At 37.2% G+C, this 27,266-nt stretch overlaps 1 protein-coding gene across 3 annotated transcripts in view; it reads right to left on the reverse strand.

Annotated features, from left to right (window-relative positions):
• agbl1 (AGBL carboxypeptidase 1) overlaps window positions 1-27,266 on the reverse strand; it is a 206,172-nt gene that overhangs the window by 96,877 nt on the left and 82,029 nt on the right. For all 3 annotated transcript variants that reach the window (XM_082160183.1, XM_082160184.1, XM_082160185.1), the window contains 7 exons: window positions 26,451-26,582; window positions 24,761-24,854; window positions 17,146-17,183; window positions 10,984-11,192; window positions 10,447-10,615; window positions 6,557-6,621; window positions 5,050-5,166 (listed from right to left, as the gene is read on the reverse strand). In XM_082160183.1, coding sequence (XP_082016309.1) covers window positions 5,050-5,166; window positions 6,557-6,621; window positions 10,447-10,615; window positions 10,984-11,192; window positions 17,146-17,183; window positions 24,761-24,854; window positions 26,451-26,582 — 824 coding nt within the window. The remainder of the gene's footprint in view (window positions 1-5,049; window positions 5,167-6,556; window positions 6,622-10,446; window positions 10,616-10,983; window positions 11,193-17,145; window positions 17,184-24,760; window positions 24,855-26,450; window positions 26,583-27,266) is intronic.

A 27,266-nucleotide genomic window follows, 5' to 3' on the forward strand; every position in this document is an offset into this window, starting at 1 on the left:
CCCTGGCACCGCCAACCACACAGTACCGCAGAATAACAACCCAAAATAAACTCTAGAGGAAATAAAAGGGTTTCTTGAGAGAATATTGAGGGAGGAAAGCCAAAAAAGGGTAAGGAATTGTTTTGAGGATGCAGCCCAGAGTGGTGCACATCACTTCCAGCTTTCTATTGACTTCAAAAGAGTGATACTGACAGCAAATAGGGTCGTCCAATTACAGTCTTTGACAGGCATAAAATGAACTGTATCAAAATAGCCAAGGGCCCTAGCTGCTTTTAGAGCAACCAAATAACAATTTAAGCTCACGCCTCATACATTTCCATAAATTTAGCGGGAAAAGGGCCCGTGGTCCAATTCCCTGGCTCATCCCAAAGGTGAACGTGAAATGTCCAAGAAACACGCTAGAAACGATGTGCTGACTGATGGAAATTCCAGCAGACATCATGCCGATAAAAGCCTCCATCATCTGCGTTCACCTCCCTATGGAAGATCTTTGAAATCTGAACGGCATCCCACGTTCCATCAGTTGCTCTGATCTTCAGCACAGTGCACATAAACTGTATACCATCAAAGTGAATTTGTTAGATACACTTTAGTACTGCACCCTCTGCTATATCATTGCATTTAAATTTCACTTTTTCCCCTCCTCACACTCCTAAAAATATGTGTAAACACAAAAACGCCACAACTTCCATGAATACCAATAGCCGAGGATGCATTAATATAAATGAACCCTTGCTGTATAAAAACGTCTCGGGTTTGAGGCTGCATATTGCATCTCAGGGGGGGCCTTGCTTTGTCATATTCGTTTTTCGAAACCACAAATAACAACACTAAAACAATGTAGCAGCACAGATATGTTTTTCCAAGACTTATTTTAATCATAAACTTGATACAGACAAGTACAACAGCCCTTTTGATGAGCTCTGGGAGTGGGACTGTGGGAACGTGTGCTTGGTTGTTCGTTCAAGTGGGTGAGAGGGAGAAAGCAGCGATTCAATTCACATAGGAAACGAACTAATCTGTTTTTAGGTCAATTCAATTACACAATCCACCAACCATTAAAACCTATTCATGTCTGACGGTTTTGAAATCAGCACATAAAATAGCAAATAAATTACCAAAATTGTGACATTTGGGAAAGTATTCCGCAGCTGTCAAACTCAATTCAGAATGGATAATTCTGGCTAAGTAAGTTTGCAAATATCATGAATTGGCTTGAGTTGTCACATACAAACTGATTTGGGGGAAATTTTGGAAAGTGTAGCTTTTCAAGCTATAAGCTATAAGGTACTCAAACTATAATGAAGCAATTCATATAAAAAAAACTATAAAAAGTAAAAAGCAGCTACATTGAAGCTATTGCATGGGGAAATATAAGCATAAATAAACATTCAAAAATCAAAACCTTAATTCACAACTTACCTGTAAAATATTAAAGTGTCAAATTCAAACACAGCTGCCACTATTAAAATTAATCATTTTTGTTCGGACAAGCAGCTGTGTAGGGCAATATAGGGTATATATTATCAACACAAACAGAAAATAAAATTATAAACTAAATATTATGAGTAAGCTGTTTAAAATTGTGCAGTAATGCTCGTCATGCCTTGACTAAGGAACTGTGTCAGATACAAAACAAAAAGGCTCATGCATGTCGAGTCTTCGGCTTAGTCAGCAGAGAAACCAGGATGTTGGTGTCATGCTGAATTGAAATGCACATCTAATTTTCAACTCCTGGCAGTCCTGTACAGTATCACACAAAGAGTTGAATATCAAAGGGAAATGTATTATCCTGAGGCGAGTCCTCGGGGGAAGAGACCCTTACGTTACCCTCCCTGTGAGAGCACACGCTTTGTGCCAATCTCGCTTTCCGGGTTTATGTTTCACATCTCAACCCTTTATCGAGCCCACAATATTTCTGACAGCTCTGCAGTTTTACCCGTGTTCTCTTCAGCGCAACACAGGTATCTTCACATTAAATGTAATGCTTTTTAATGCCTTTTTTTACATTTTTAATGCCATACATGACCCATGACTAACCACGGATATTTGATTTTATACATATATATATTAGTGCTGTCAATCTATTAAAAAATTTTACTCGATTAATCACACATTTAACCCATTTAATCATGGCCTTTGTTTTGGCCTGAAGATTATAGGTGGAGCATCGTTGTCATGCAAGATTAATAGCGGGGAACTGATTGGCATGAATGTCCTGCTGTAAATTCTTTTCATCTTGGTATTTTGCACAGCATGCATAATGCAGCGATGTGATTACAATCCCTGCGTCCAATCCAGTCGCAGAGTCTCCAGTTCACAGTGGCATTTAATGCTAATGGGAGAGATACATGAAAGATGCGTACGGAGAAGGGGGGCCAGGATGGACAGTATGCTTTCAGGGTTTGATATACCAGAGTTAAACCAGAAGAAAACAATGCAAAATTGTATAATGAATATTCGTACATTATAATCAATTATAGACAATCAAAAAAAAAATTTCATTTTAAATAATATAATATAATATAATATAATATAATATAATATAATAAAATATAATATAATATAATATAATATAATATAATATAATATAATATAATATAATATATAACTAAAGAAAAGATTAATGTCCAAAATAAATTATAAATAAATGTAACGTTTTCATGTTTTTTATTGTGATGACAAATTAGAATTTATTACATTTTATATTATGAGCAATAATAATAGCAACAATCTTTTTTTTATACAGCCGTAGTATTAAACAAATCAAATTAATCACACATTTAAATGGGACAAATCCATCTAAGATGGTCGGGGTGAGTAAATAATGACATATTTGCATTTTTGGGTGAACTTCTCCTTTAATAATCTCATTATGAGGAAGAAGCATGGCAAGAACTGCTTGGCCTTTATGTCTAGCATTTGCAGATAGAATTGATTTTAAAAATGTTAAATTGAAACAAAAAAGTGAATTAGTAGCTCGTCATTTCCCTTCGAGACCTGGAATTACAACATCAATACGTGCGAGAGGAAATGAACCAAGGAGAAGCAGCTTTTCAACAGCAGTAGTACATCATGTTATATCATTTGAATTAAAATAGTGGCAGCGTCTGAATAAGAAGGGAGTTGAACGTCGATGGACCGGGGGTGTGTTGACATTTCTATTAGTTTGAACTCATCCGCATGCTAAAGGCAGCCACGCAGGGATTTCTGCAAGACAGCCGCAGGCGTGCTATTGTGCTGCTAGAGCAGCCGTCAATCAAAACGATACCAGTCGCTCATGATGGGAAGGGTGGTGACACATTTAAAATGAAGAGTCACACTGAACATATTATAGAACTTGAAATGTCATCACTCATTCCTGTCAATGGCCCTACGGTTGACTGACCCGCAGCAGGGTTAAGAGCAGAATGGTGAAATCACCAGAGGTCGAGCAACCAGCTATAAAGATTTATGATTTATGATTGATTGTTTTTATTCAAAATAAAAAGTGAAAATAAATATTAGATTTTGAATGTAGGTAAATGAACAAGAAATATTTAAGGTTCAACACTATTTCTGGATCACTGTATATATGTATGTATATATAAATAAAGCTACCACATAATTATTGTGACTACTGAGGGATCAGATGAATCATTTCTTGTGGACGTTCAGTTTTCCCCAGAACACTTTAGGTCAGCAAAAACAGGAACAAAATCACTCTATTAAGATGAAGAGTGAGGCAAACATGCCGGCGTTGTAAGGATTTTTTTAAAGCATAATGAGGTAATTTTCGGTACAAGCAGTGTCCCTGTTGTGCTCTTAAGCTGCATAGTGTTGTCGTTGCAGTAGGTATTATAGCACATCCTGCTCCCATCAAAATCTCTTACAGCTTCCACACAAGGTCCATTTTCACCCCAAGTGCACTTAGAGACACTTCATATAAACTTTATCCTGGGTGTCTACCATTAAGAGCAGTACACTCGTAACTTTCACGCCTGGCTGCAACAACTAAACCCCAGAGATGCTGACGGTTTCCAAAAAATCTCTTTGAAATATTTCTCAAGAGCGGATTAAAGTGAACATGAAATCAAAATTCAACCCATTTACATTCTTAATGCACATTCCTGGTATTTTTGTGCATGGATTATCAGGCACGTTATTCTCAAGAAAAATGAACGCCATTTCATGTTGTCATCATCCTGAAGTTAAGCATTAATATTCTGGGCTCTATATACTGTTAGTTACACTCAATCGACAGCATCTGTGGCACAGTGTTGATAGCACAGAAATGAATTTCCAAAAATCTGGGTTACATTCAAACACAATGGAAGTAAATGGGGCAAATTTGTGAACAAAATACTCACTGTTTCAATAGTATAGCCACAAGATATCAAGAATATGCATGTTAGCATGATTATAGTGTCAAAAAAATTACTTGGTAACCCTTTCTATCTAAAGTTATACCCAATTTTATAACTTTATCATCGTGACAACATGTCCTAAATCACTGTAAAAATTATTTAAACAGCTTTACAGCTCAAATAATACACACATTTTAACAGAATATCTATTGTAAGTGCTATTATGAAATTAAAAGTGTGACATTTTTGCTTTTAAAATCCTCCGAAAATTGGCCTCATTTAGTTCCGTTGTAAATGTCTCAACCGTAACCTCGATTTTGCCTTTTTTAAAGAAAACAAGGGAGACTCTTAAAAAATAAAGGTTCGTCATTGGAATCTATGGTTCCATGAAGAATCTAAAATTCTTTAGATTTTTTAACAGTTCTTCACACTAAGAAAAAAAATGGTTCTTTTAAGAACTGTTCACTTAAAAGTTTCTTTGGGGAACCAAAAATGGTTCTTCTATGGCACTAGTGTGAAAACCCCCTTTTGGAACCTTTTTTTAAAGTAATCAACATTATGTCACAAATGCTGACATTTAAACGTAACTAGTATATATAACCTGAAATCTTTTTGAAAAGCCTTGTTTTGAAATACAGAGCTGATGAAGGTATGGAGGTTCAATGGTTTTGGTTTACTGCATCAGAGGGGTGAAGACATTCACCTGGAAGTCATGGTGCAGCTCAGGGCAGAGGCGCACATATTGGCCCAGCTGCTCCAGGGGTCTGTCGGGCTCTGGTCGGGGACACAGCTTGTTCACATCTGTTTCCAGGTCATCTTCCTGCCATGGAGAAACACAGAGCTATAAATGCTGTTCACTCATAAGCTTGACTGCAGACTGAAAAATATATGTCTTCCCCTGTCACTGCATGTGAGGACCAGAGGCCATGTGACCAGCTCCAGCCAATAGAATGATAGCATCACTAATCATTAATAGCATCACTTTACCCAATTTCTATGGCTTTTATAGATTTCTGAATATCTTTCCAATAAAGTGAGTATTAAGTTGAAGATCAATCTCAAAATCTAAACACTTACATTATGTTTTGACATAACAATAAAAGCCCACTTGCATTACAAATACGCCTATGATGTCACATTTGATCAAAATACAAATAAATAAAAATAAACATTTATTGGCCCTTTAAAGCACCTTAACATTCTTGTGATTTTTTACATTATGAGGACAAAATGGAAGAGAAAAAGTGGATAAAGTTGAATCATTTAAATATGTGGACATGTTATGAGCCAAAATACTTTGTCTGTAATTATAATCCAGAAATATTACTTTAGAGCATAAAATTATTTTGGCTAAAGAAAAATAAAAAATATTTAATTTAAAGGTTAAAATTATTTTTAAAATAGTATATTTTATTTATTCATTTATTTGTTTCGCATGGCATTTATCTGCTGTAAATTCACCTTTTCTTATTCAGAAAATTGCCTTAAATTATCAGATTAATATCAGTTTTTAATTGATTTATTAATCTCTGATTTTTTGTTTTTTATCAAGACTCAAATACCGCCATTTTTTTTCACTGAATAGTAGAAAAGTAGCATATTTGGAGAGTGTCTCTCAAAACAAAGTTTTAATGTAAATTCTTCAGTGACTGTCAAACAGTAGAAATATTATGCCCACATACTTACATGGTATGTGGGCATATCAGGGTCACTGCTAACCAATATGGGTAATATTTCACTGTAAATGTCCATAACTAAATCTTAGAGCATGAATTCACGCTACAGAGTGGGCATAAAGTACCATGTGGCATCTTAGTCATGGCAAGAGGATGAAGCGCAGACATGGAAATAAAGAAATGCATTAACAATATTTGAAGAGCAGGTGTAAGGCAGAAGAAGATGAAAGCACTTTGGTTTGGTGGTGCCGTCTCAGCAGGGACAGGATTGTGAAGTCATTGATTTATGGCTGAATCAGGGGCCCTATTATTGAAGTTATGTGAGAACAGGAAGCCGCTTGTGTCAGGCTCCTGTCAAACGCAGAACCTGCTCTTCAATCACATTTTAAGAGGGAGAATGAATCAGTGGAATTTACCGCACATCGTTCGCTCTGTCAAAATTACGACGCAGGATCGAACAGGCCGCGATGTGTGCGTGCATGCGTTGAAGGTGCTGCTCACGTCTTCCTCGAGAACGAATCTCAAAACACTCACGTAGTCCCTGTTGTCTGGCTCCTCGTTCTCCGTGTCTTCGTCACTGTCATCTTCTAAACTGTCATCTTTCAATAAGGAAGAAAGAAAGATAAACAACACGCGAGACTAAGGCGTAAATGTCAAGATGAGCAAAATATGGCAGTTCATCTGTAGGATCAAACAGGACCTGCCCAGAGTCCTCAAGCATTAGCTCTTTCTACCTCTGATATGTTCACATAAAAACAGTTATCTGCCACATACTCTGGTGGAGTATGTTGTGCTATACCAGAGAGCACAGACAACCATCAAACAAAAAGAGTTTCCAAGCATAATTCAGTTGAAATCAAATAAAAAAACAAATGTAAAAATATAAAATAAATAAATACAATTATTTATATTAAATAATTATATAAATAATATATATGTGTGTGTGTGTGTGTGTGTGTATATACACATAAATACACAGATAGATAGATAGATAGAAGATAGATAGATAGATAGATAGATAGATAGATAGATAGATAGATAGATAGATAGATAGATAGATAGATCTTTGATTCTTTAAATACATTTTAACTTTTACAGATAAAATAAAATGAACTAGAAATAAATGTAGTCATGCGTCTTCTGAGTTCGCTTCACAGGCTTTCATCTGATGCGATGACAGATCAAAACATAACACTAAAATCGATTTAATTTTATAACAACCTCTGCTAAACCAAATGACTGGTTACATAATTTTTCTTTTTAAAAAGTGTGTTCAAGGTATTTTATTTGGTGTGGATGAGGAGTAAATTGACTGTGGGATAAATTAGGATGAGTCATATATTTTAGAGGGAGGATGTGAATTAATATAACCCAGTTTATGAGAGCTAATAATGTTAATGGCAGCATTGCTAAAATGTCAAAATCACATTAAGTAATTTTGCTGTTGGAACAGTGTTAAAAATGTAGTGTTAAACAAGTCTTAGCTTAGCTTTGCTAGTTTAAGTGGATTTAGCGGGTCTCCTAGCTCCCTAAACCCCTCTAAAACCATCAAAATAGGCTAGCCTGATAAGCTTGATGGACAGCTAAGACCAGCAAACCACCTTAGGCTGGTTTAAGATTTTTGGTTTCACTTTATTTTGATGGTCCCTTTAACACATTCTGTTGACTATAAGTAGCGTTACACCTACATGTCTAATAACTCACATTAGAGTGTTAATAGAGTATTAGTAGGACTGGTAAATTTAGGGTTAGAATAACAAAGTTACAAAGTTGTCAACAGAATGTTCAAAAAGGACCATCAAAATTAAATGTTAGGGTTTTAAAATACTTATATATAACAGATTATTGCTAAACACTAAACCACTGCCGTAATCTCTTACATCACCTAAGGGTGTTTTCCTGTGATTTTCGCAGCTAAAAGCTAATAAGACAGATGAAACTGGGCAACAAGGAAGTACTACAGCTACAGTCCAATCGTCTTGGAGATTAACATCATCTTATCTGCCTGGCCAGATTGGACAGCAAATATGCTCAGTGTTATGGGTCACTCATATCTTTCCGTTTAGAAGGGTTTGTCTTCAGCAAAGATGCTAACGTTAGCGGTTAGCATGTTAACAGTGTGGAAAAACCTGCAGAAACTCCTGGATTAGTAAGCAGGGTGGGTCACAGCGTTATCTAAAACCAGATAGAGGCGGCAACACGTATCATCCCGGTGGGTAAAAAAAGTCAACCGCACTATTTATTACGATAAACAGATAATCATTTAGTTCGGTCTGATATCGGCCTTCCCAGCTCTCCGGCTCCCTTGCTCGAGATAAAAGCAATGGGAAACTCATTAGCGAGAACGGCCCAGCAGGAAAACTATTGCGTGGTGTCTGAATCTATAAGGTGTTACGTATGAAAAGTGTTGAACAACAATATTCTAGACTCTTGTGCAGAGAAAAGGAGTATTAACGCATTAATACATGTGGTGGAGATGTGTGGTACGTACATATATAAAAACGTGCACACTAACACGGTTCACTATGCTGTAGTGTAGTGAGTCGAGCACCCACGGTGTCATTGGGCAGGGTTGCCTGGGCAACCAACTCAGAGCTCCCTGCAAAACAAGTGAGTATAGACTATTGTATTTTGGGTCAGCGAAGAGCAATCTGCTGTTCTCTGGCCAAGCATATCTTCCGTTTCTTGTTTTCCTTTACTCTGTTTTACGGCTGCTCGGGTTCTGACCTTGTTCAAAGAGAACATCTGCATAAGATGACCTAGTCAAAAAGAAACACGTCTGCCAAAAGAGGGTTGCACTGTAGTTAATTTATGCGCAATACTGCTGTACAGCATTAGAGTTAGAAAAAACAGCATCTTAGTCAAAATGGCCTCTGAATCTGGTTTAGAACAACTGATTCCTCACATTGCCTGCTTTCACAAGGTTCAGTCTTGTCATTTATGGCTTGTATAGCTTGTATGGCTATATGTAATAAAATATGTGAGAATATCCCGAAAATATGTGCATTTGAATTAATATTTTTTTTTATTATTATTATATATTTACAATAAGTAATACAATAATAATATTACTAATATTTAAATAATTGTATAATTGTATTAGCATAGCACACATTTGAATTTGTGCCAAATGAGAGAAGTAAATAAGTGTGCATTACCCACATGCCAGTAGCTGCACTTTAAATAAATTCATTTATAATTGTTTATAATGAATTCTATAATAATTTATGTCTGTTTCATACTTTGTTTCATATTTTTCATTCTTGTTCTGTTCTGATTACCATTCAATTTAAAAAGGATTTATTAGCGTTTGTAAAGTTTGTAAATGTTTAATTTTATTTATTGGTATTTTACATAATTTCTGAATGTAATAATAAAATATGACTTATTTAAATTGAACAAAAAAATATATAAAAATACTTTATACAAAATAATTTAAATTGAACATGGAAGTGTCAAATTTAAATCAGTTTTGAATTCAAATCAATTCAATTTAAATGAACATTGTTCAGTCTTTTGTTTTATTGATAATTCTATTATTAGTTATGAAAAACAATTTGTTACATGGAAGGAACCAATGAGAGGTATGGATATAAACACATTCAAACTTTCCCAACTCGCATACTCTGCATTATACAACTCCTACTATAGAAGTCTAATTGTTACGATCTGCTCCGAGACACAAAGGTTTAGATCCAAACGCAGCTTTATTGTACGGGGCAATCCAGAGGCGTAATCCAATGTACAGGCAAAGGTCATACACAGACAGGCAGTCAAAACAAACAAACAAACAAACAAACAAACAAAACAGGCAGGGACCAGAGGCAAGAGAGTAATCCAGGGAACAGGGCAAGATATCCAAAACCAAGAGACAAGAAAACCAGGAGAATGCTCAGAAATGCAGTGTAACACTTAAACAAGACTTCGCGGTGAGTGAATGAATGAACATGGTATAAATAGACTGAGACTAACAGGATGAGATACAGGTGAATGCAATCAGTGAATGAGGTACAGGTGAATGTGATCAGTGATGATGAGTCCGGGCAGTGAGTTATGGGAAATGTAGTTTGTGAGTGATAATAGTCTTATGTGGAGTGCCCTCTGGTGGCTCTCAAGGGCACTCCAAGCTGGTGACCGTTACACTAATAGAGGAAAAATGGGATATATTGTGTTGGCTGAAAGAATTTTCTAGACTCATTAAATGTCCAGCGCCTGTGTGATAACAGGGGCAAATTTGGCCTGGCCGATAAGGACTTTGTCAGGCACTAATAGCCAAAGGCAGTGTGTAAAGGCTAAATATCTCTAGTGGGACAGACTCAGTGTCCCTAACGGACAGACTGTGCGAGGAGAATAATAGTAACTGTTGGGTGTTTGGCAGTGCAATAAAGAAGCTGGCTTAAAAACCCAGGGAACATAAACCTTACCGTAAAGTCCTAAATCAGCATCCCAGTCATCGACAGGCCTCCCAGGAAGAGGAAAGCTGTAGGCACTCTTATCTGAGGTCAGTGGAAGAGGGACTTTGGGATTGCACTTCCTCATCAGCTGGATCGCCGGTTCCACCAGGGATTCAAGGCCTTTCATGGTCAAGCAGGTCTTCAGACGAAACGTTATCAGTTAGAAATACTTCAAGGTGCTACATGTGATCTCCAAGCAACTTTTCCTCTCGGCAAAATATGTAGCAGAAGCAAAAAAAAAAAAAAAAAAAAAAAAAAAGCTTCTTTACAGCACATTAACAGACAGTTAGAGCATCATCTGGAAGCGACTGGGGCTGGTTTACTTAGCAAGGTCAATAAAAATCACAGTGTGATATAAAGGCAAATTATTAAAGCATTACGAACAGAGAAAGGTAATTACGGAAGGTAGTAAAAAAAAAAAAAAAAAAAAAAACAAGTTCAAACACAAAAATATCACAATATGAGATGTAATGAGAACTTTGAGACCATAGTGGGCTGAAAAATCACCTGAGTGGTCTGGAAGAGAAGACTAATGCCACCTTCGGCGACCATGGCGTCTCTGCCCACATCTGAGTTGGCGGCACGGTGCAGGCAATGCAGTAGGGCTCTACGGATAGGAATATTTTTAAGGTTGGTGTCGTTGCTGTGCCAGTCTTCGTACACCTTCAGAAGGTCTGCGATGTAGCCTTTTGCGACGGCGGTCCGACAGTTGACCTCTGTAGAAGAACACCAAAACAATTCTGTATCTTTAAATCACACAGTAAACGTTGATTTATTCTTTCAGCAAGTAAATATCAATTAAGATGTTCAGCCTGACCAACAGCCTTAAATTGTAATGTTTTGTCAGAGAACAACGTGTTGAAGCTACTACAACTGTAGCTTGCCAGGCTAAATGCTAATCATATTAACTTTACTTAGCTACACTACAAACTGCTATACATATCTACAGTGAAGCCAACTAAATATTTTGCTATAAAAGAGGCCTCTGTGATTCAGTGAATCAATTCCGTTTGAACCAGTACACTGAATGAAACCATCTGAACAAACTGATTCACTTAAACAAATCAGACAATGCTACATATGAAAAAAGGGCAGTTTATGAGTATGTTTAAGTATTCAATAGCATGTTTTGTTAAGTTACACCACTGCTTGAAAAAAATAAAAATTTGTTTCTGCTGACTTGATATTTACAGTAAAGATGTCCAGCCTGACAAGTAAATATATTTAGAAGAATGTTTTAGGGAAGCTAATACAGCTGTAGCTTGCCAAGCTAAACGCAAATCATAGTTAGCTACACTAAAAGCTGCAAAAAAATACATTGAAGCTTACCAAATATAAAAATGACCAGGATATTGGCAGTTTATTAGTACTTATGAATAATAAGGAGTTTATTGAGGCAAAAGTAGTAAATAGTTTGTTAATAGTGAGAATTGGACTCTAATTTTAAGTGTGACCAAGTCGTAAAATGACAGACACTTGAATGATGGCCAGTTGAATGAAACCATCTGAATGAACCAATTCACTAAAACAAATCGGATATGGAGGGGGAAAAAGACAATTTAGCAGCATGTTTTGTAACATCCCTTCTTATTGGAAAAAAAAATCTTTGTTACTGGACATGATAATAGTAAAGGTAACATTTGAGAAATGTAGCTAGGTAAGTAACGACTCTACTTTTCTATTTACCACTGTAAATATTGCTCATACTCATTAGCTTTATTTTTCGACCTGGTCTTAATGACCAAGATGTATATCATTCATTATCACTCTTTCCAAGTCCTTTGTCCAAAAGGCTTTTGAATAATTAAGGCTGACATCCATTTAACCAAGAACACAGTGTCCATTTGAATACATGCCAAATTTGTTTTTGAGGAGAAAGAAGCTTTTTTGCTAGTTAGCATGTTAGAAACAGGCTAATATTTATTGGAAGCATCTGTATGTATCATTCATATTCAAATTGACCTCTCTTTCTCTCTCACTTTCTCATGTCACGCTCTGTTGCGCTATGTATTAATAAAATGTAATAAGAACATACATCATTCAGGCACTAAAGAGCCATATCAACAGAATGCAATAACACTGGGATGATGGAGAGGGAACAAAAAACCATGTGACTCTGCCTGTCAGAGCGAAAAGATTTCTCAGTGTGGCACAAAAGGTTAAATGAGATCAAAAACAAGATGGCGGAGAGAGAGCCACTCTAGGCGAAGACTTAATTTCCGTTCTTTAAGTCAGTGACAGGTCTGATGCCTGAGGTAAAGCACGGTTATGTCTCATAGCGCCCCTTTGTTCTCTATGTCGTGAATCAGTATATCGTGAACTAGAATACTGCCACTAGCAAGGGTCTTGTTCTACTAACCATTAGGACACTGATGACTCAATTACTTGTGACGAAATTACGAGGTCACGCTAAAATGTAGCTGGTATCAATAACGTCGCTGTGTAATATGCATCATGCATCTTTGTTGTAGCTTATAAAAGTACAGTGCCATTATGAAATATGAGTTTGTCCTTCACTTTTTATTAAAAAATAATCCATAATGGCATTCACACATAAATATAGCATAATACAAATATAGAAAAAAAAAGGACATACAAATAAAATAAAATTTGAAATAGAATCTAAATAAAATAATAATAATAAAAAAAAACTAAAAAAAATTGACCTTTTAAGGGCACTGACTAGTGAACCCTTAACAGTCCTCCCTATTACTGTCACAATTAGGTTGCCCTTGTACATATACAATATTTCCTACATAGAATAAAACACCTAGTGATGCAATTCTTTGTTTGTGCCAATAATCTGTATCTTAGCAACCAAGTTTGATGACATAATTAACTTCTAATATCTAATATCAAAATGGTCACATTAATACAAACACAAGCTGTCTGCTATAGGGATTCAAACAGTGACTCATTCAGTTACAGCTTTAGATAAATACAAAAAGAAAGATTATTTTATATTTATATCATTGCTGCACTAAGTATTCAATGTTTTATATGAATAAACACTTAATTCAAAGCTGTTTAAAGGGTTTAAAAACTAGTGAGCCGTTTTAGTAATGCAGTGAGCTGTTTTGTTGTCTACTAAAGTTGGGCATTAACATGGCAAAGGAAGATTAACAGGAAGATACTCGAATAGACATAAAAATGCATAGTGCATGAATATTGGGTAAATGGGTCCGTTTTTGTTGAAATTGAATAAAAAAAAATGTCTTGCTTTTTTTGTCAGCCACCTTTGATGGAGTTTGTCGAAATACACTGCGGATCATCTTCTCCACAAAAAACCAAAATAATTAAATATAAAAAAAATAATTATGAAATTTAGAAATTAAAAATAGAGAATACATTAAAAGAACAAACAGATTGAAATTAAGGAAATGTTTCAAATATTAAGGCTACGCAAAAGAATCAGCTAAAGAACGAGGTCACTGGTGAGCTCTATCAGCAGATAAACCGAAGCCAAACTGTTTATTCAAATGAACTAAATGTTTGACTTCCAGCACTGCACTGAACCTTGAGTCCATTTGGGACCAACTACTTCATGTTGATCTGCTTTGTGGTTTCAAAGATTCACTAATAGCATTACAAAGAGCCAAACAGCTCATCACAATGCTGTTGGTGAAGTGAATATTGTAGTTTGTGTGTACAATTAAATGGAAGTATTTTTGTGCCCACAACCTATGCAAATGTCCACCTCTGGGACTTCATGAACACCTAAAACGGTCCCACAGGAAACAGTTAACGATTAAATGGAAATTTAGTTTTATTACAAAATGAAAGTGCTACATTTTAATGCCATTTCAAATCTATCTATCTATCTATCTATCTATCTGTGCAGAGGATTTGTTTCAGATTCACTGCGTGTCTTCCACTGATCTCTTTCCAGGATTGAACTGACATTATTAAATCAGTGTTTGAAAGCCCACCTGCGAAACTGTCAAAAGAATTTCCACTCTCCTTGTTTTAAGAGAAATCCTCCGAGCTCCGTATTCGGCTGGTTTCTCCATAAATCTCTCAAGCCGAAGACGCTCAGAGAAGGGCAGGGGCCTCCATGCGAGGGAGCTCGCAGGACTCTCAGCCCAAAGTCTCATTGCTTCTGTTGAAGGGGTTGGAAAGCGGCCAATCGCTCTGTGCACTCAGCGCATCTAATGGAGGCCGTGGCAGAGAGCAGCGGGAGTGTTTGCGATATGAAGGTCAACGGTATTTACTTCCATGCACGCAAACCATTCGGTGATGGAATTACAAAAGAAAATAAGGGAAAAAGAACAACACTTTCATGTTGTTCTGGGAAGTTCCGGAGCCTTGGGAATAATACTTTATAACGGAGAGCTGAAACTTGAAGGTGTGTGTTGTGAATCTACTTCTTTGGCTCGTATCCCTCCAGAGCTCCCGGTATGGGAGTCATGAACTTAAGAACACTGCAGTTCTATGACTTGCACAAATACAGCAATCTGAAATATTAATGCCTGCGATGGTTTCTATCAGGCTTGGACTTCTAGAAGGAATTTTTGGTGCAGCTAATGTAGCCTTAGGATTTTCTAGGAGATGAAAGCAAGGTCTGGAACAGTGGAATATGGAATGTGATGTCTCAGAATATGAAAATGTCCTGTCATCGCGGACTCAGGAGATTCGTTCTCTTATAATCACTGTTACAAAAGCTGCAGCGCAGATCTGATCCGTAGAAAACATGACAATACTTCTGCAAAGCTCGCTGAAGGAAATATGGCCATGTTAGATGATTATCAAGCATTCGCCACGTCCTCCGGAGAAATAAAAAGCAAGCAGACAAAAAGGCACAGTCGACTTAGCTTTGCCCGATGGAGGAGAATTAATTGCGGCATCACTGGCCAGACGTGTTTCTTTTAGAGGAGGCTCCTAAAAGCCCCACAGAGCATTACGTTATTCACAGGCTCACTGACTGCAGAGCATCAACAGGTGCAGCGCCTGTGTTCTCAATGGGAGAGCGCAGGACGAGACTCACAGAGTCACACTGCCCCCTGCAGGACCATATGTGAACTGCAGGTAGAGTGTGCTAGTATACAAGAGGGATGGATAAATAGATGGATAAATAGCTGCATATTCTCTGCTCTTGCTCTATTCTGGTTAAAGCACAAAAAAAGCAACTCAATTTTACTCTGTTTTGGGTTGAGTATGTGATTCTTGTGGAAAAAAAGTAACTTTTTTTTTTATCATGGTGCAGAGAGGATGCTTGTTTTAAAGCAAGATCTCATATTTTAACGTTAAACTGTTTATGAAAATGTCTAAAATCTAATAAATCAGCAACAAATTGTTAATGATTGTAAGAGGCAGATTTTTTGATATACACACACACACACACACAAACACACACAATGGAAGAAACTCCAAAATGCTATTTATTTTAACCTAGATGATCCATGACAGTTTTATGTCTTGTGATGGTTGTTTATGAGTCCCTTGTTTGTCTTGAACAGTTCAACTAGGAAAATCTGAAAACATTCACTGATGCTCAAGAAGGAAACACAACGCATTAAGCAGGGGGGTGAACACTTTTTATTTTATTTGAAGAACAGGGTAAATTGTACTTAGTTTGTCTTCTGGGACACATGTAAGTAGCTTCTGTAGGGCAGTCCTAATCTTTAAACAAAAATTAGAAAAATCTTCATCATGTTCATAAGTTTTCACCCTCTAGCTCTTAATGCATGGCGTTTCCTTCTTGAGCATCAGTGAATGTTTGCAGATTTCATAGTAGTTTATGAGTCTCTAAATTGTCTTCATTGTGAAAAGATGGATCTCAAAATAATAGGGTACACACATATGCAAAAGATGCTGGAAATGCAAAGAATTGGCAGGACCTGGAGGATTTTTCTGAGGAACAGAAGTGTGGGTGGAACAGGGGTGGTGGTGGCGCAATGGATAAGACACATGCCTTTGGTGTGAGAGACCCGGGTTCGAATCCACTGTGAGACACCAATGTGTCCCTGAGCAAGACACTTAACCCCTAGTTGCTCCAGAGGCGTGCGACCTCTGACATATATAGCAATTGTAAGTCGCTTTGTATAAAAGCGTCAGCTAAATGAATAAATGTAAATGTAAATGTAAATGTAAACTGTTCAGGACAAACAAGTGACTCATGAACAACCATCACAAAAAAAAACAGTAACAACACGCAGTTCTGCTTATGATCTCTCTTATAATACCTATAATTTCTTATAATTATTTAATTTTTTGTCACTTCAATTTGCTTTATTTATATGTTTTAGAACAGAGCTAAGGTGTCTCAAACCACAATCACAGCATAAGCATGCTGGGAGAATATGTCCACAGAAATATTATTGTAATGCACCCAACATATTCATAAAACATAAAGCAAAAGGCAGTTGTTGCCTAATGGTTAGAGAGTCAGACTGGTAACCCGAAGGATTCGGGTTAATTTTTCAATACCCGTGAGCAAGGCACCTAACCCCAATCGCTCTCCAGGCGCCGCAGCAAATGGCTGCCCACTGCTCCGGGTGTGTGTGTTCACAGTTTGTAGTGTGTGTTTGTGTGTGAGTGTGTGTTCACTACTCACTGCTCCTAATGTGTGTGCACTAACTTGGATGGGTTAAATGCAGAGGACAAATTCCGAGTATGGGTTACCATACTTGGTTTTCACTTCATAAAAGAGAAAAGAGAAGAAAAACTTACTTGAGCATAACATTGCAGCAAAAGCATCGGTGGCCGCCCTGTGAAAAAAAAAGAAAACACATCTGACATTAAAAAATGTATATGAGGCATTTCATTTCTGCAGTTGCGTCATGCACGCACCATTCTATCTCCCCTCTGAACACACATAAAGCTAAGTACCGTGGGCACACTTCCAGCTGCACTTAGCATTGGTGGGGTGGTGGAGAGACTGCTGCCTTATAAAAATATATAAATAAATAAAAAAAGATTGCTGTCATTGTGATCCTGAGCATTTATTTTGCAGTGACAGGGCTGCTGATTCAGCATAGTCTCCATATTCCTGTACCCAATACACATGGGGCGAAAGTAGAATAATTGTGAATGGCTTTGCAACAATCTGCCAATAAATATCACCACTGGCCTGTCGGGTGACACAATTCAATGTCTTGAAATATGGGGAGAGAGCAAGCTATGTTTTTGAGCTTCTGAGATGAAAAAACAAGGAATAGAAATTAAGAGAAAGAAAGAAAGAAAGAAAGAAAGAAAGAAAGAAAGAAAGAAAGAAAGAAAGAAAGAAAGAAAGAAAGAAAGAAGTCTACACTCAAGTGCACCATTTGAGACTGAGCCAAAGAAATACTTTATTCTGATTAACCCATCCGTGCCTTTGTTTTCGTTCCATTGCTTTAGTTCAGTCGTGGCCACGTTTTATTCATTCATGTCTTGTTAATATGAATTACCAATTAATACAACATGTTCACATTTTAACCAAAAAATTGAAAGTGCTCAACGATTTCTTAATTAATGGACAGATACAGTATATACAGTAGGTCTGCATGTCATGTGCAGGAGTAGTTATCTGTCCTGTTACAAAAAAGGACAGACAATTATTAAAAGTATATACGTGAACTTATGAAATGTGTAGCATTTTATTAGCGAATTATTAAATGAAAAATTCCAAAGATTTGTTTTTGTGACAAATATTAAATAATGCATTGACAGTATTAACATACAAATCTACCACAAACACGCTACCACTTTTAATACTCCAATACAAAGTAAATCACCTTTTCTATATTCTATGGCAAGAATAATATCAAATGATTCAATGATATAATAACACTGCATACCTGTTAATGAGTAAAAATCTAAAATACGGTAGTACTGTGAAACCTACAGTAAAACGTAAGCACAGTCTCGTTATTTACTATGCTGCTTGAATTGGTTCTAAATAACAAACGCATAGCATACACAAGTTCAAAAGTATGCCTACTAAATTTGCTCACATCATATATGACTACAATGTTTTTCTTAGTTTCAATTTAAGATTATCCACCGACTGCAAGCCGTCATATCTATTTCATTGGCAAGTGCACTTTGATATGTTCACCCTGATAACAACTATGGTCTACGCCAAACAACTAAGTCTATGGTTGAAGAGCCTCTTAGTGGTCAAAAGCTGCAAATGACGCAGAAACGGCGGCGCTACCCACAGCGACAAAATACTTATTCTGGTTGAGCACCATCTGTACCTCTCATTTCACCTCATTAATCATTCCATTGTGCATCTTTACGCTTGGGCTTTTAGCTCTGTTTTCTTCAACAAAAAAGGTATATCTCGGTCCTTCTTGTACGCAGCACAACAGACTCCTTTGTGCCATCCTCACAAACAACATTATCAAACCAATTTCGACTCTCATCACATCACAATTGGAATCATCTTGCAGAGCTTTTGATAGGGGTCACGCTGCAGCGACAGACCACATTATCATCACCGGTGGGATCGAGATACGACACTGAGCAGATCAATGTCAAGACCATGTGTGTTCAAACCACATGCACTGTGAACAACAACATTGGGCCTATTATCTACATGGGGTATCTGGCTGTAAATGCTGCCCTTGCCATTCAATTATCAGACTATTCTTTGTTGTGCATCATGCAGTCTTAAACATTCCGTTCACTGACCATCTGATGCATGTTCCACACAAAACCAGAAAGAACTTGGATCTCATTTGATTAAAGAATTTCTAAATTCCTGAATTCAGGATATCTGCAAAGTTTTTAATATCAAATTTAAAGGCAGGATAAGTAATTTTTTTCAGATTTATTTTTATTTTTATGTTGGTTCAAAATCTCTTCACATCCTGTTAGAAATCACTAAGTTAAGTGGTCTAAATGTATTTATGTATATATATCGTCTGTGGAAGGCGTAGGAATATAAAATGTTGGTCCAATCATTGTATTGAATGCAGTGATACAATGTCCTACCTGCTATATATTCCCATACCTCCATGACACCCACATCACACATCATCAGTGCGTTTCATGCTATGCAGTGTTAGACAGACGTCAGTCACCGAGCACCGCAACCGAAACAGCAGTCACCTTTTACAGTTCCTCCTGAACCAAAACAACAAAACAGCTGGATGCTACAGTCACGCGTTAACTTGTAATTTGTAGTAATTTGTAATTTGTAAGAGATGGAAACCTGTGACATTATAACCGGAGCAGTTTGTGACTCGAACTTATGTGTTTCAATGTCAACACTATCAATGCCGAAATGAATCTGCAGCAGTCGGGCGGTACAGGTCAGTGCTCTTTAAATTGCTAATGTTAATTATTATTGTAATGTTCTGTGCTTTGACACATGATTTAGTTTAACGCCGTCTCTCATGATGCTTTTGTTTGCTCCCTGCTGTACACGTTCATGTGTTTCAAAGGAGGCGTGGCTTTGGAGACGCTCTGAAGAGAGGGTGGGAACGTATGCTTTCAAAGCTAGCTCGCTATCGCTAGCCTCTTTGAAAATTGCCTACCCTAACTTTAAGGCTTTTTAATAACTTTTTTAAGACCTGTACAAATTAAATTAAGACCATATGGGCAGGATAGGGCAATGCCTATACGGTAGCATTCTAAACCATAAAATAGCTGTAAAAACCTCACGTTTCAGCCTTTAAACCATTTTTAAGAAAAGGGATGAGTCAATTAGAAATGATTATATTTATATTCCTCCAGTTAACAGCACTGTGTGCATGCTACATAAAAATTCTGGGTAAATGTTTGCTGTGGGCTGAATGAAAATGCAAATTTCACTCTAGGTGGGCTTATGGAACATCAGAAATATAACGGTTACCCTGGTAACCCACGTATACAAAGCACCTGCAATGTCAAATATCTCTGAAAAGCAACGAGTTTGCAGGTGATATAAACCATAAGATAAACAATGTAATAATTCCTCAACAGTAAATCATTAGCACTCTGCAGCTGCTTGACAAAAATCCGTGGTATTTGTTGATTGTGAACTGCACCGAATGAGCCTCTATAGAATGACAGTAAAATGAATAACAGAATGACAGATAAAATAACGAACAAACTATAGAACAAAGGAACGTTTTACAAAACGAATGATAGTTATAACAAAAAAAAGGTTATACAGAACAAATGATAGAAAGGACAAACAAACGTTATAGGTAGAATTACAGACAGATAAATAGATAAGACAGAACAAACGTTGACAGATAGACAGTCAGTCACTGGTTATGAAAGACTTCATCTAATTTGTTGTTTCTCACTCCCTGTGTCTCTGGCCACACCATGACACTGTAAATCTTGAAAACCTCATTGACATACACCAGTATGTAGCCGGACCCCTACAGTGCGCGACATTGTTAAGACTCCATCACAGAGACAATATGTCATTCCCTGTTCACCAACTGCAAGAGAGCACAAACAGCCCAGCGGTTGAGCAGACGGGAGCTCGCTGACGCTAAACTGCTATTCTGTCCTCAGGATCGTCAAGCCACTTTACCCACAGCCTCTCTGTTTGCGGACTCTAGGAGCTCCATAAAGAAATCATATCATATCTCGCTTCAGCCGCTGTCAGACTCTTTGAGTCAAGCTGCTGATATTAATGCAAACAACGGCGTATTGCAATTTCGGTGGCAGGCAAATGCCATTGTTTTCCCAAGCAAACGGCTTGTCGCTTCTTTGAAATGACAAGCGGTATCAGTCGGTAGGACTACGAGCATCAGTGCACAGATGTTCTGCAGGGATTTGAGCTATGAGGCCAGGCTGTCAGCAGAAAGCCAGCAGACAAATTTGACAATAAGGAAGATCTGTTGATCTGTTCTGCCTGTGTATTTTCTTCTTTTTCCATATTCATCAGAGAGTGAACAGAGAGAAATTCTCAACGTAGATTGGAACTCTTTGCAGCGCACTGTAAAGGCCTCAGAGGCCGTTTTCAACCGATGTATGTATTACAGAGATATAGGCTTTCAAGTGATGCTGAAGTGCTGTCAGCAGTCTAGAGGGATTGTATGTGTGGATGTAACAGCTTATGACATTTATAATCTGAGTTTACATGATTTCAGTGTGGGAAAAACAGTTCTGCCAAGGGGGATAACCGGATCCAAAAGTGCAACTTTCCCAGAGCGATCAGTTCATTGAAAGGTTTCAAAGGTGAAATATGTAATCACAAAACAAAAACATGTCCCAGTGGTCTCTGGCCATGTTTAAAACAAAATTATTGCTTATACTGATTGGTGTGCAATAAATACTGCATACTAGCGTTGGAGTTTTTCCCTCTTTTCCATCTCGCTTTTAAATCGCTTATGAATGCTAGTGCGGCCGTGCACATTTTACTTTTGCAAATTAGCGGTAATTCGAGGGAGGCCATTGCTTGAATGGTGGGTTCATTATTATTCTTAATGAGAAACACAACAACAAAACAGTACAATGTCATAGGACTTTTATTAACAAAATGAATAAGACGGTTTTATTAGCAAAACAGCCTCATTCTTCTGGCGCGCTTGAAGGTGTGTGTGTAAATTAGAAGTGTTACCTCCGGATGCTGCCAACTTCATCAGGAAAACTTTACAGACTGCCTCATTAATGTTTGCAGGTTCCCTATTAGCACTGGGTTTAAATCCAAAATATTGCATAATAGGTGCTTTTACATTTCGCTTTGAAACCAAATCTTCCGCCATTGTCTTGTCAGTCAGCTCGTCTCACTCTCGTCACGTGATAAATGAAATCTGACTCCTGCTGCTGATCTGTGCTTCGACTCTCGTACGGCTCAAGCTTAATTTAGCAGATGCGTTCAGATTTTAATTGTAGTGTCTGTTTCCCAAACTAAACTAAATGATTTTTAGTGATAATGATTACTATAAAAAATCAAAACGATGGTGGGAGGCGGTGTGGCGGCGGGCAAGTGATGTAATCGGTGTGCAATTAACACAGACTGTCGCAGCAAGCCTACTTAATTAAAAAAAAAAATTATTATATATATATATATATATATATATGTGTGTGTGTGTGTGTGTGTATATATATATATATATAAAATCATCATTACCATTTCAAACAGAGCTTTGCATTGTCTACAGTATAACTACTATACAAGCCTATTGCAGAGATATTAGTGTGCTAGCATGTTATTCTGAGCACAGTCCGTCTCCGCTAGTCTCCAAAGGGCTAAGCTATCTTTCCTCATTCTCTTGTTAATTTGGTGCTCACTGCCAACAGGTTAAGTGAAGCATCAGTGTCTAATTGACGGCCTGACCAATTAGTGGCCAGAGCTTCTGCTGATTGTGTAGCTGCTCTTAAATCGGAACTAAAGTCTAGAGCTAATCAATGCCTCTCCGAGTCAATGCGATAACCTAAGGGCCCTCTCTGGCTGCTTAACTCCAGGAGCACAGCTCTGAGCCAGATAATGTCAAATTAAACCAACAATATTCAATGTAAGTCTAGAACTGGGTTACACCCTCATCTGATAAATGTGCTTGCCGGCTTGGTGCACTTGCAGATTTTCTTCTCTGGTGCGTCCATGTCAGAATTCCCACAAGACAGGAAGTGTACAGGAAAGAGAGAGAGCATTCTAATTAGATGGCATTCTGCTGTAATCCGCTGTATGCGTGCAGGGAGCTATCAGCAACTTGATATGGAATCGGTCCAGCCTTCCAACAGTTGGCAGAAGAAAGTACAGCGCCCTCTCTAGGCTCTCTGCAGTTACCCAACAGGGCTAGTCTGATGCCAACAGCATGTGTGCAGTGTTTTATCTGCCAGATGAGAATATTTGGAACTGTTTCAAGATCAGCAATTCTTTCAATATAATGTTAAAGAATTCCAGCAGAAGGAAGTCTATCCGCCAGTCATTAAATGCTCAGTACTACACAAAGTTTTTTTATGATAATACATTTTGTGAAATAAAATGCACTTTTCCTGATATCCCCTACACAGTGTACACTGCGTAGGGACAGTGTGAATTAGAACACAGCCTTGGATCAGGGTTTGCTGCTCTGTGCAGCATCAAGACACACTCAACAAGCGCTGCACACTTCATGTGGGAATGTGTTTCCTGTCACTGCAGGTCAAGCACTGTTTACCAAAGTTAGGCTAGTAACTGCCAATCAGCACCTGGCTAGCACATATCTATGCAGCACATAGTTGCCAAACCCCTGTAAACAAGCATGTTCTGAGCATTTCAATGAGCATGACTGCTAAAATGAGTTGTATCGTGCATGCAAATTTCCCAGGACTGGATTTGATCTATGAGTTACAATGTAAGACGCTGTTTATACAAGACCAGAGCACAGAGGGCCGCATCTTCACGGTTGTGTTAGCATTTTTGCTTTGATAATCTGTCATGCCACATGCAGCGCAGCAAACAAACACACAACCCCCTACAGTCGGCAAAATGAAGTCGCTAAATATCTTAGGTTAAAAAGTCAAGTTGCGCAACTTCACTGAAACTAGAAACCATTTTTGACACTGGTTTAAGGAAAGAAAAAAATAAGGCCTCGTCACCTTGCCATTTTCGACAAACAAGCTCAGCCTTGAAGCACAAATATTTAACAGAACATCTGCTATTTCAAGGGTTTGACATTAGGATTATGCTGTGGCCTTTATTATAGCAAGGTGAGTCGGGTTGTGCCTGCAGGCGAGACAGAGACTCATTGTGAAACGCCTGAAAAGTCAGACTGCTGACCTTCTGGTGTTGGAAGACTCTGAAATCACTGAAAGTCAAATTATGACCCACTCAGATTCCAGGTGATATATATATATATGCCCTTATTTAGATTATTGCACTTATTAAATGGCATGAAAAATGGCATCATTATTATTATTACAATAAAACTACTACCACTACCATTACTACTAATAATAATAATATTAAAACAGAAAAATAGTGGTAGCTATTTTTCCATTTAAAATCAATTTGATAATATAAAATGTTGTACATGGCTTACTGCAGTTAAAAAGACATTCAATAAATAGCTACAATTATTTATTTATTTAACTATTATACGAATCCCACATTAGAACTATTTATATATTTAATATATAAATAATAATAATAATAATAATAGTAATAAAAAAAAAAAGTTCTGTATAGAATGATTACATAGTCATTATATAGATCAGTGGGTCAGGGTCTATGTATGTCATAATTATAATAAGTTATTTATAAAAATAATAGAAATCTATGGTATGCATACTTAGTTATTTTGACTAATGTAAGAATGCGTGAGTAATGTAATGACCAGCCTTCTCAGCACGCAGGAACTGTTCTTACCCGCAAGTTGGAGCAAGATTAGCATACGCCAATGACGCACGCACACACATGAAATTTGATACTCACTTGACAGTGCGTAAGTGTTTGGTGGTGTGTGGAGATATAAGGTTGAAGACCACATCCAGCCCTCGGTTCTTCCCCAGCAAGTCGGCCGTGGTCACTAAAACACCAGATATGTAATTAACACAATATGAAAAGTCTTTGCAACATTGCTGAACCCAACACCACTGAAAATATAACATTTCATAGTGCTGTATACCGGATCCCCCTGTCAATCTTGTGTGGGGGGTGATCGTTCTCCACAAGGATAGACTCAAGGGGGAATTTAAAGAGACCACCGAAGTCCCAACTTCATCCTTATAAACAAGACATGTGCCCAGATGATATTTCTTCTATTAATATATTGTGCTTGATACAAGCTACCTAGCATCATAAACACTGACGGTTGCTACGACGGAATCAGTGTCCAAGAGCACAGGCTGTACGTCTAGTGTTTCAAAAATATATAGATTTCAGCTTTTATGATAAAACATAAAAGAAAACTTCTGGATGCCTTTTCGGAACGATAACCGAGTGGTGCATTTCTCACGGTCACAACCAGAGAGCTGAACTTCCCCTGCTGGTATCATTCTTAGGATAGCTGTCACATAACTGATAAACAGACCCCACACTATCAACTCTGCATACAGCGAGAAGACGACTGCATTTGAAATAAAACCCAACAAAGGCCGATTTGCATTTTATGGCCGATTACCCGTTATCGCATTTTCCATAAAAACAAGCACTAGTGGAATTGCATACCAATAGTAAATCAAAGGTGGAGGAAAACCTCCTTCCTACCACATGTAGAGCAAAAACACAATATATTCATCTTTAAGTTAGATTTTAATATGGCGGGTGCATAAATACAGCAGTAATGAAGGTTCTGAGCAAATGGCACAATAAGTACTAACGCTTGGTTTGCAATTTCACTTGAATGCTCTATAGCTGGAAATGTGTTATGAAAGTTGGGAAAATAACCATAGCTAGAAAGAAATAAACAGATGTTCATCAATAATCTGTTATATAGGAATTATATGAAACCGCAGAGGTACACAGGGAGAAAGTAAGGTGATGGAACATGAAAATGGAATGAGACTCTTCTCAACATGGAAAAGCCATTATTGTAGATTGTGAAATGTGAATTGTTGGGAGCTGTTTTCAATTCCGTCAAAAGTCTGTCTTTTTTCCTCTTTTTCTTTTTTTGTAAAGAAATTACTTTATTAAGCAAGGATGTATTAAATTGATCAAAAGTGAAAGTAGACTTAAAAAAAAAATCCCTATTCCAAATTAATGCTGTTCTTTTGAACTTTATAATCAATGAATCCTGAAAAAAATTATCAAGGTTTCCACAAATATATTAAGTAGCACATTTAAAAATCAGTTATTTTAAATTATAGTAATATTTTACAATGTTACAGTTTTTACTGTATTTTTATCAAATAAATGGAGTTTTTAAGCATAAGAGACTTCTTTCAAAAACATATTTTAAAACCCAAACAGAAGTGTATATTATAGTTTTTATTTAGTTAGCTTTTCAAGATTAAAACTGTCATCCCAACTGAGATTAATTCATGCAAAAATGTATTGACAATTCACGTTTTTAGAGTGAAAGAAGCTACTTTAGCTTATTTGAGTGTAGCTCATCTAATTTAAATCATGAGAAGAAAGCTTAGCTTAGAAAGGCAAAAATGAACTGATCTCAGATCTGACTCACCAGAAGAGCAGAAGACTTTGAGGACCCAAAGACAGGCTGCGGCTCTCCGGGCATTCTTTGCATTCTGTCTTAACAAACCCAGAACCACCAAAACGGCATCTGCCTTCTGTGCTTTCAGACCAATTTTACGATCTGAGGAAAATAAGAAAAGTATGTTCTTCTTTGACATTCATTAAATGTACATTTGTATCATCTTGTTTGACAGTGTTTGCTCACTACGGGGATCTGGGAAGGCAACATTTTTGAGCTGTTGGCAGCTGTGATGAAACAGATTACTTTGGTTTGGAGATCAAAACCACATTTGCTGGGATGTCTAATAGGGAAATTGGGATATCAAAGGGACAACTTCACTTTCAAATTCAAATACAAAATCAGATTCATTCTAAGTCTGAATGCAAGAACAGGAGTGACACACGAGATCAGCCCTAAACAGTTTAAGGTTAACATGAAATCATTATGACCCTATTTAGATTTAACACACATTCATGGATTTAATGTGTACAATTCCTTAGTAAATAAATAAATACTGTAGGTAGGCTTCAATATAGAGGAGAGACCACTGATCCCATTTGATTGTACAGTAGCATCTAAAAGGGCTATATAAATGTTTCATTCATTCATTCATTCATTCATGCGTTAACACAAGGTTAACAACATTATGGTTAGTAAATGATGACAGTATATTTGGGTGAGCTATCCTTTTTTTAAGGTGTTACAAAAACGCTGTAGGATGTTACAGTATTTCCACACCGTAAATCTACTATTTATGGATCAGTGCATATCATAGCACCATTTGAAAGAGACAATGATCTCTGC

Source organism: Leuciscus leuciscus (assembly GCF_965113295.1).
Source record: "Leuciscus leuciscus genome assembly, chromosome: 25".
Lineage (NCBI taxonomy): Eukaryota > Metazoa > Chordata > Actinopteri > Cypriniformes > Leuciscidae > Leuciscus > Leuciscus leuciscus.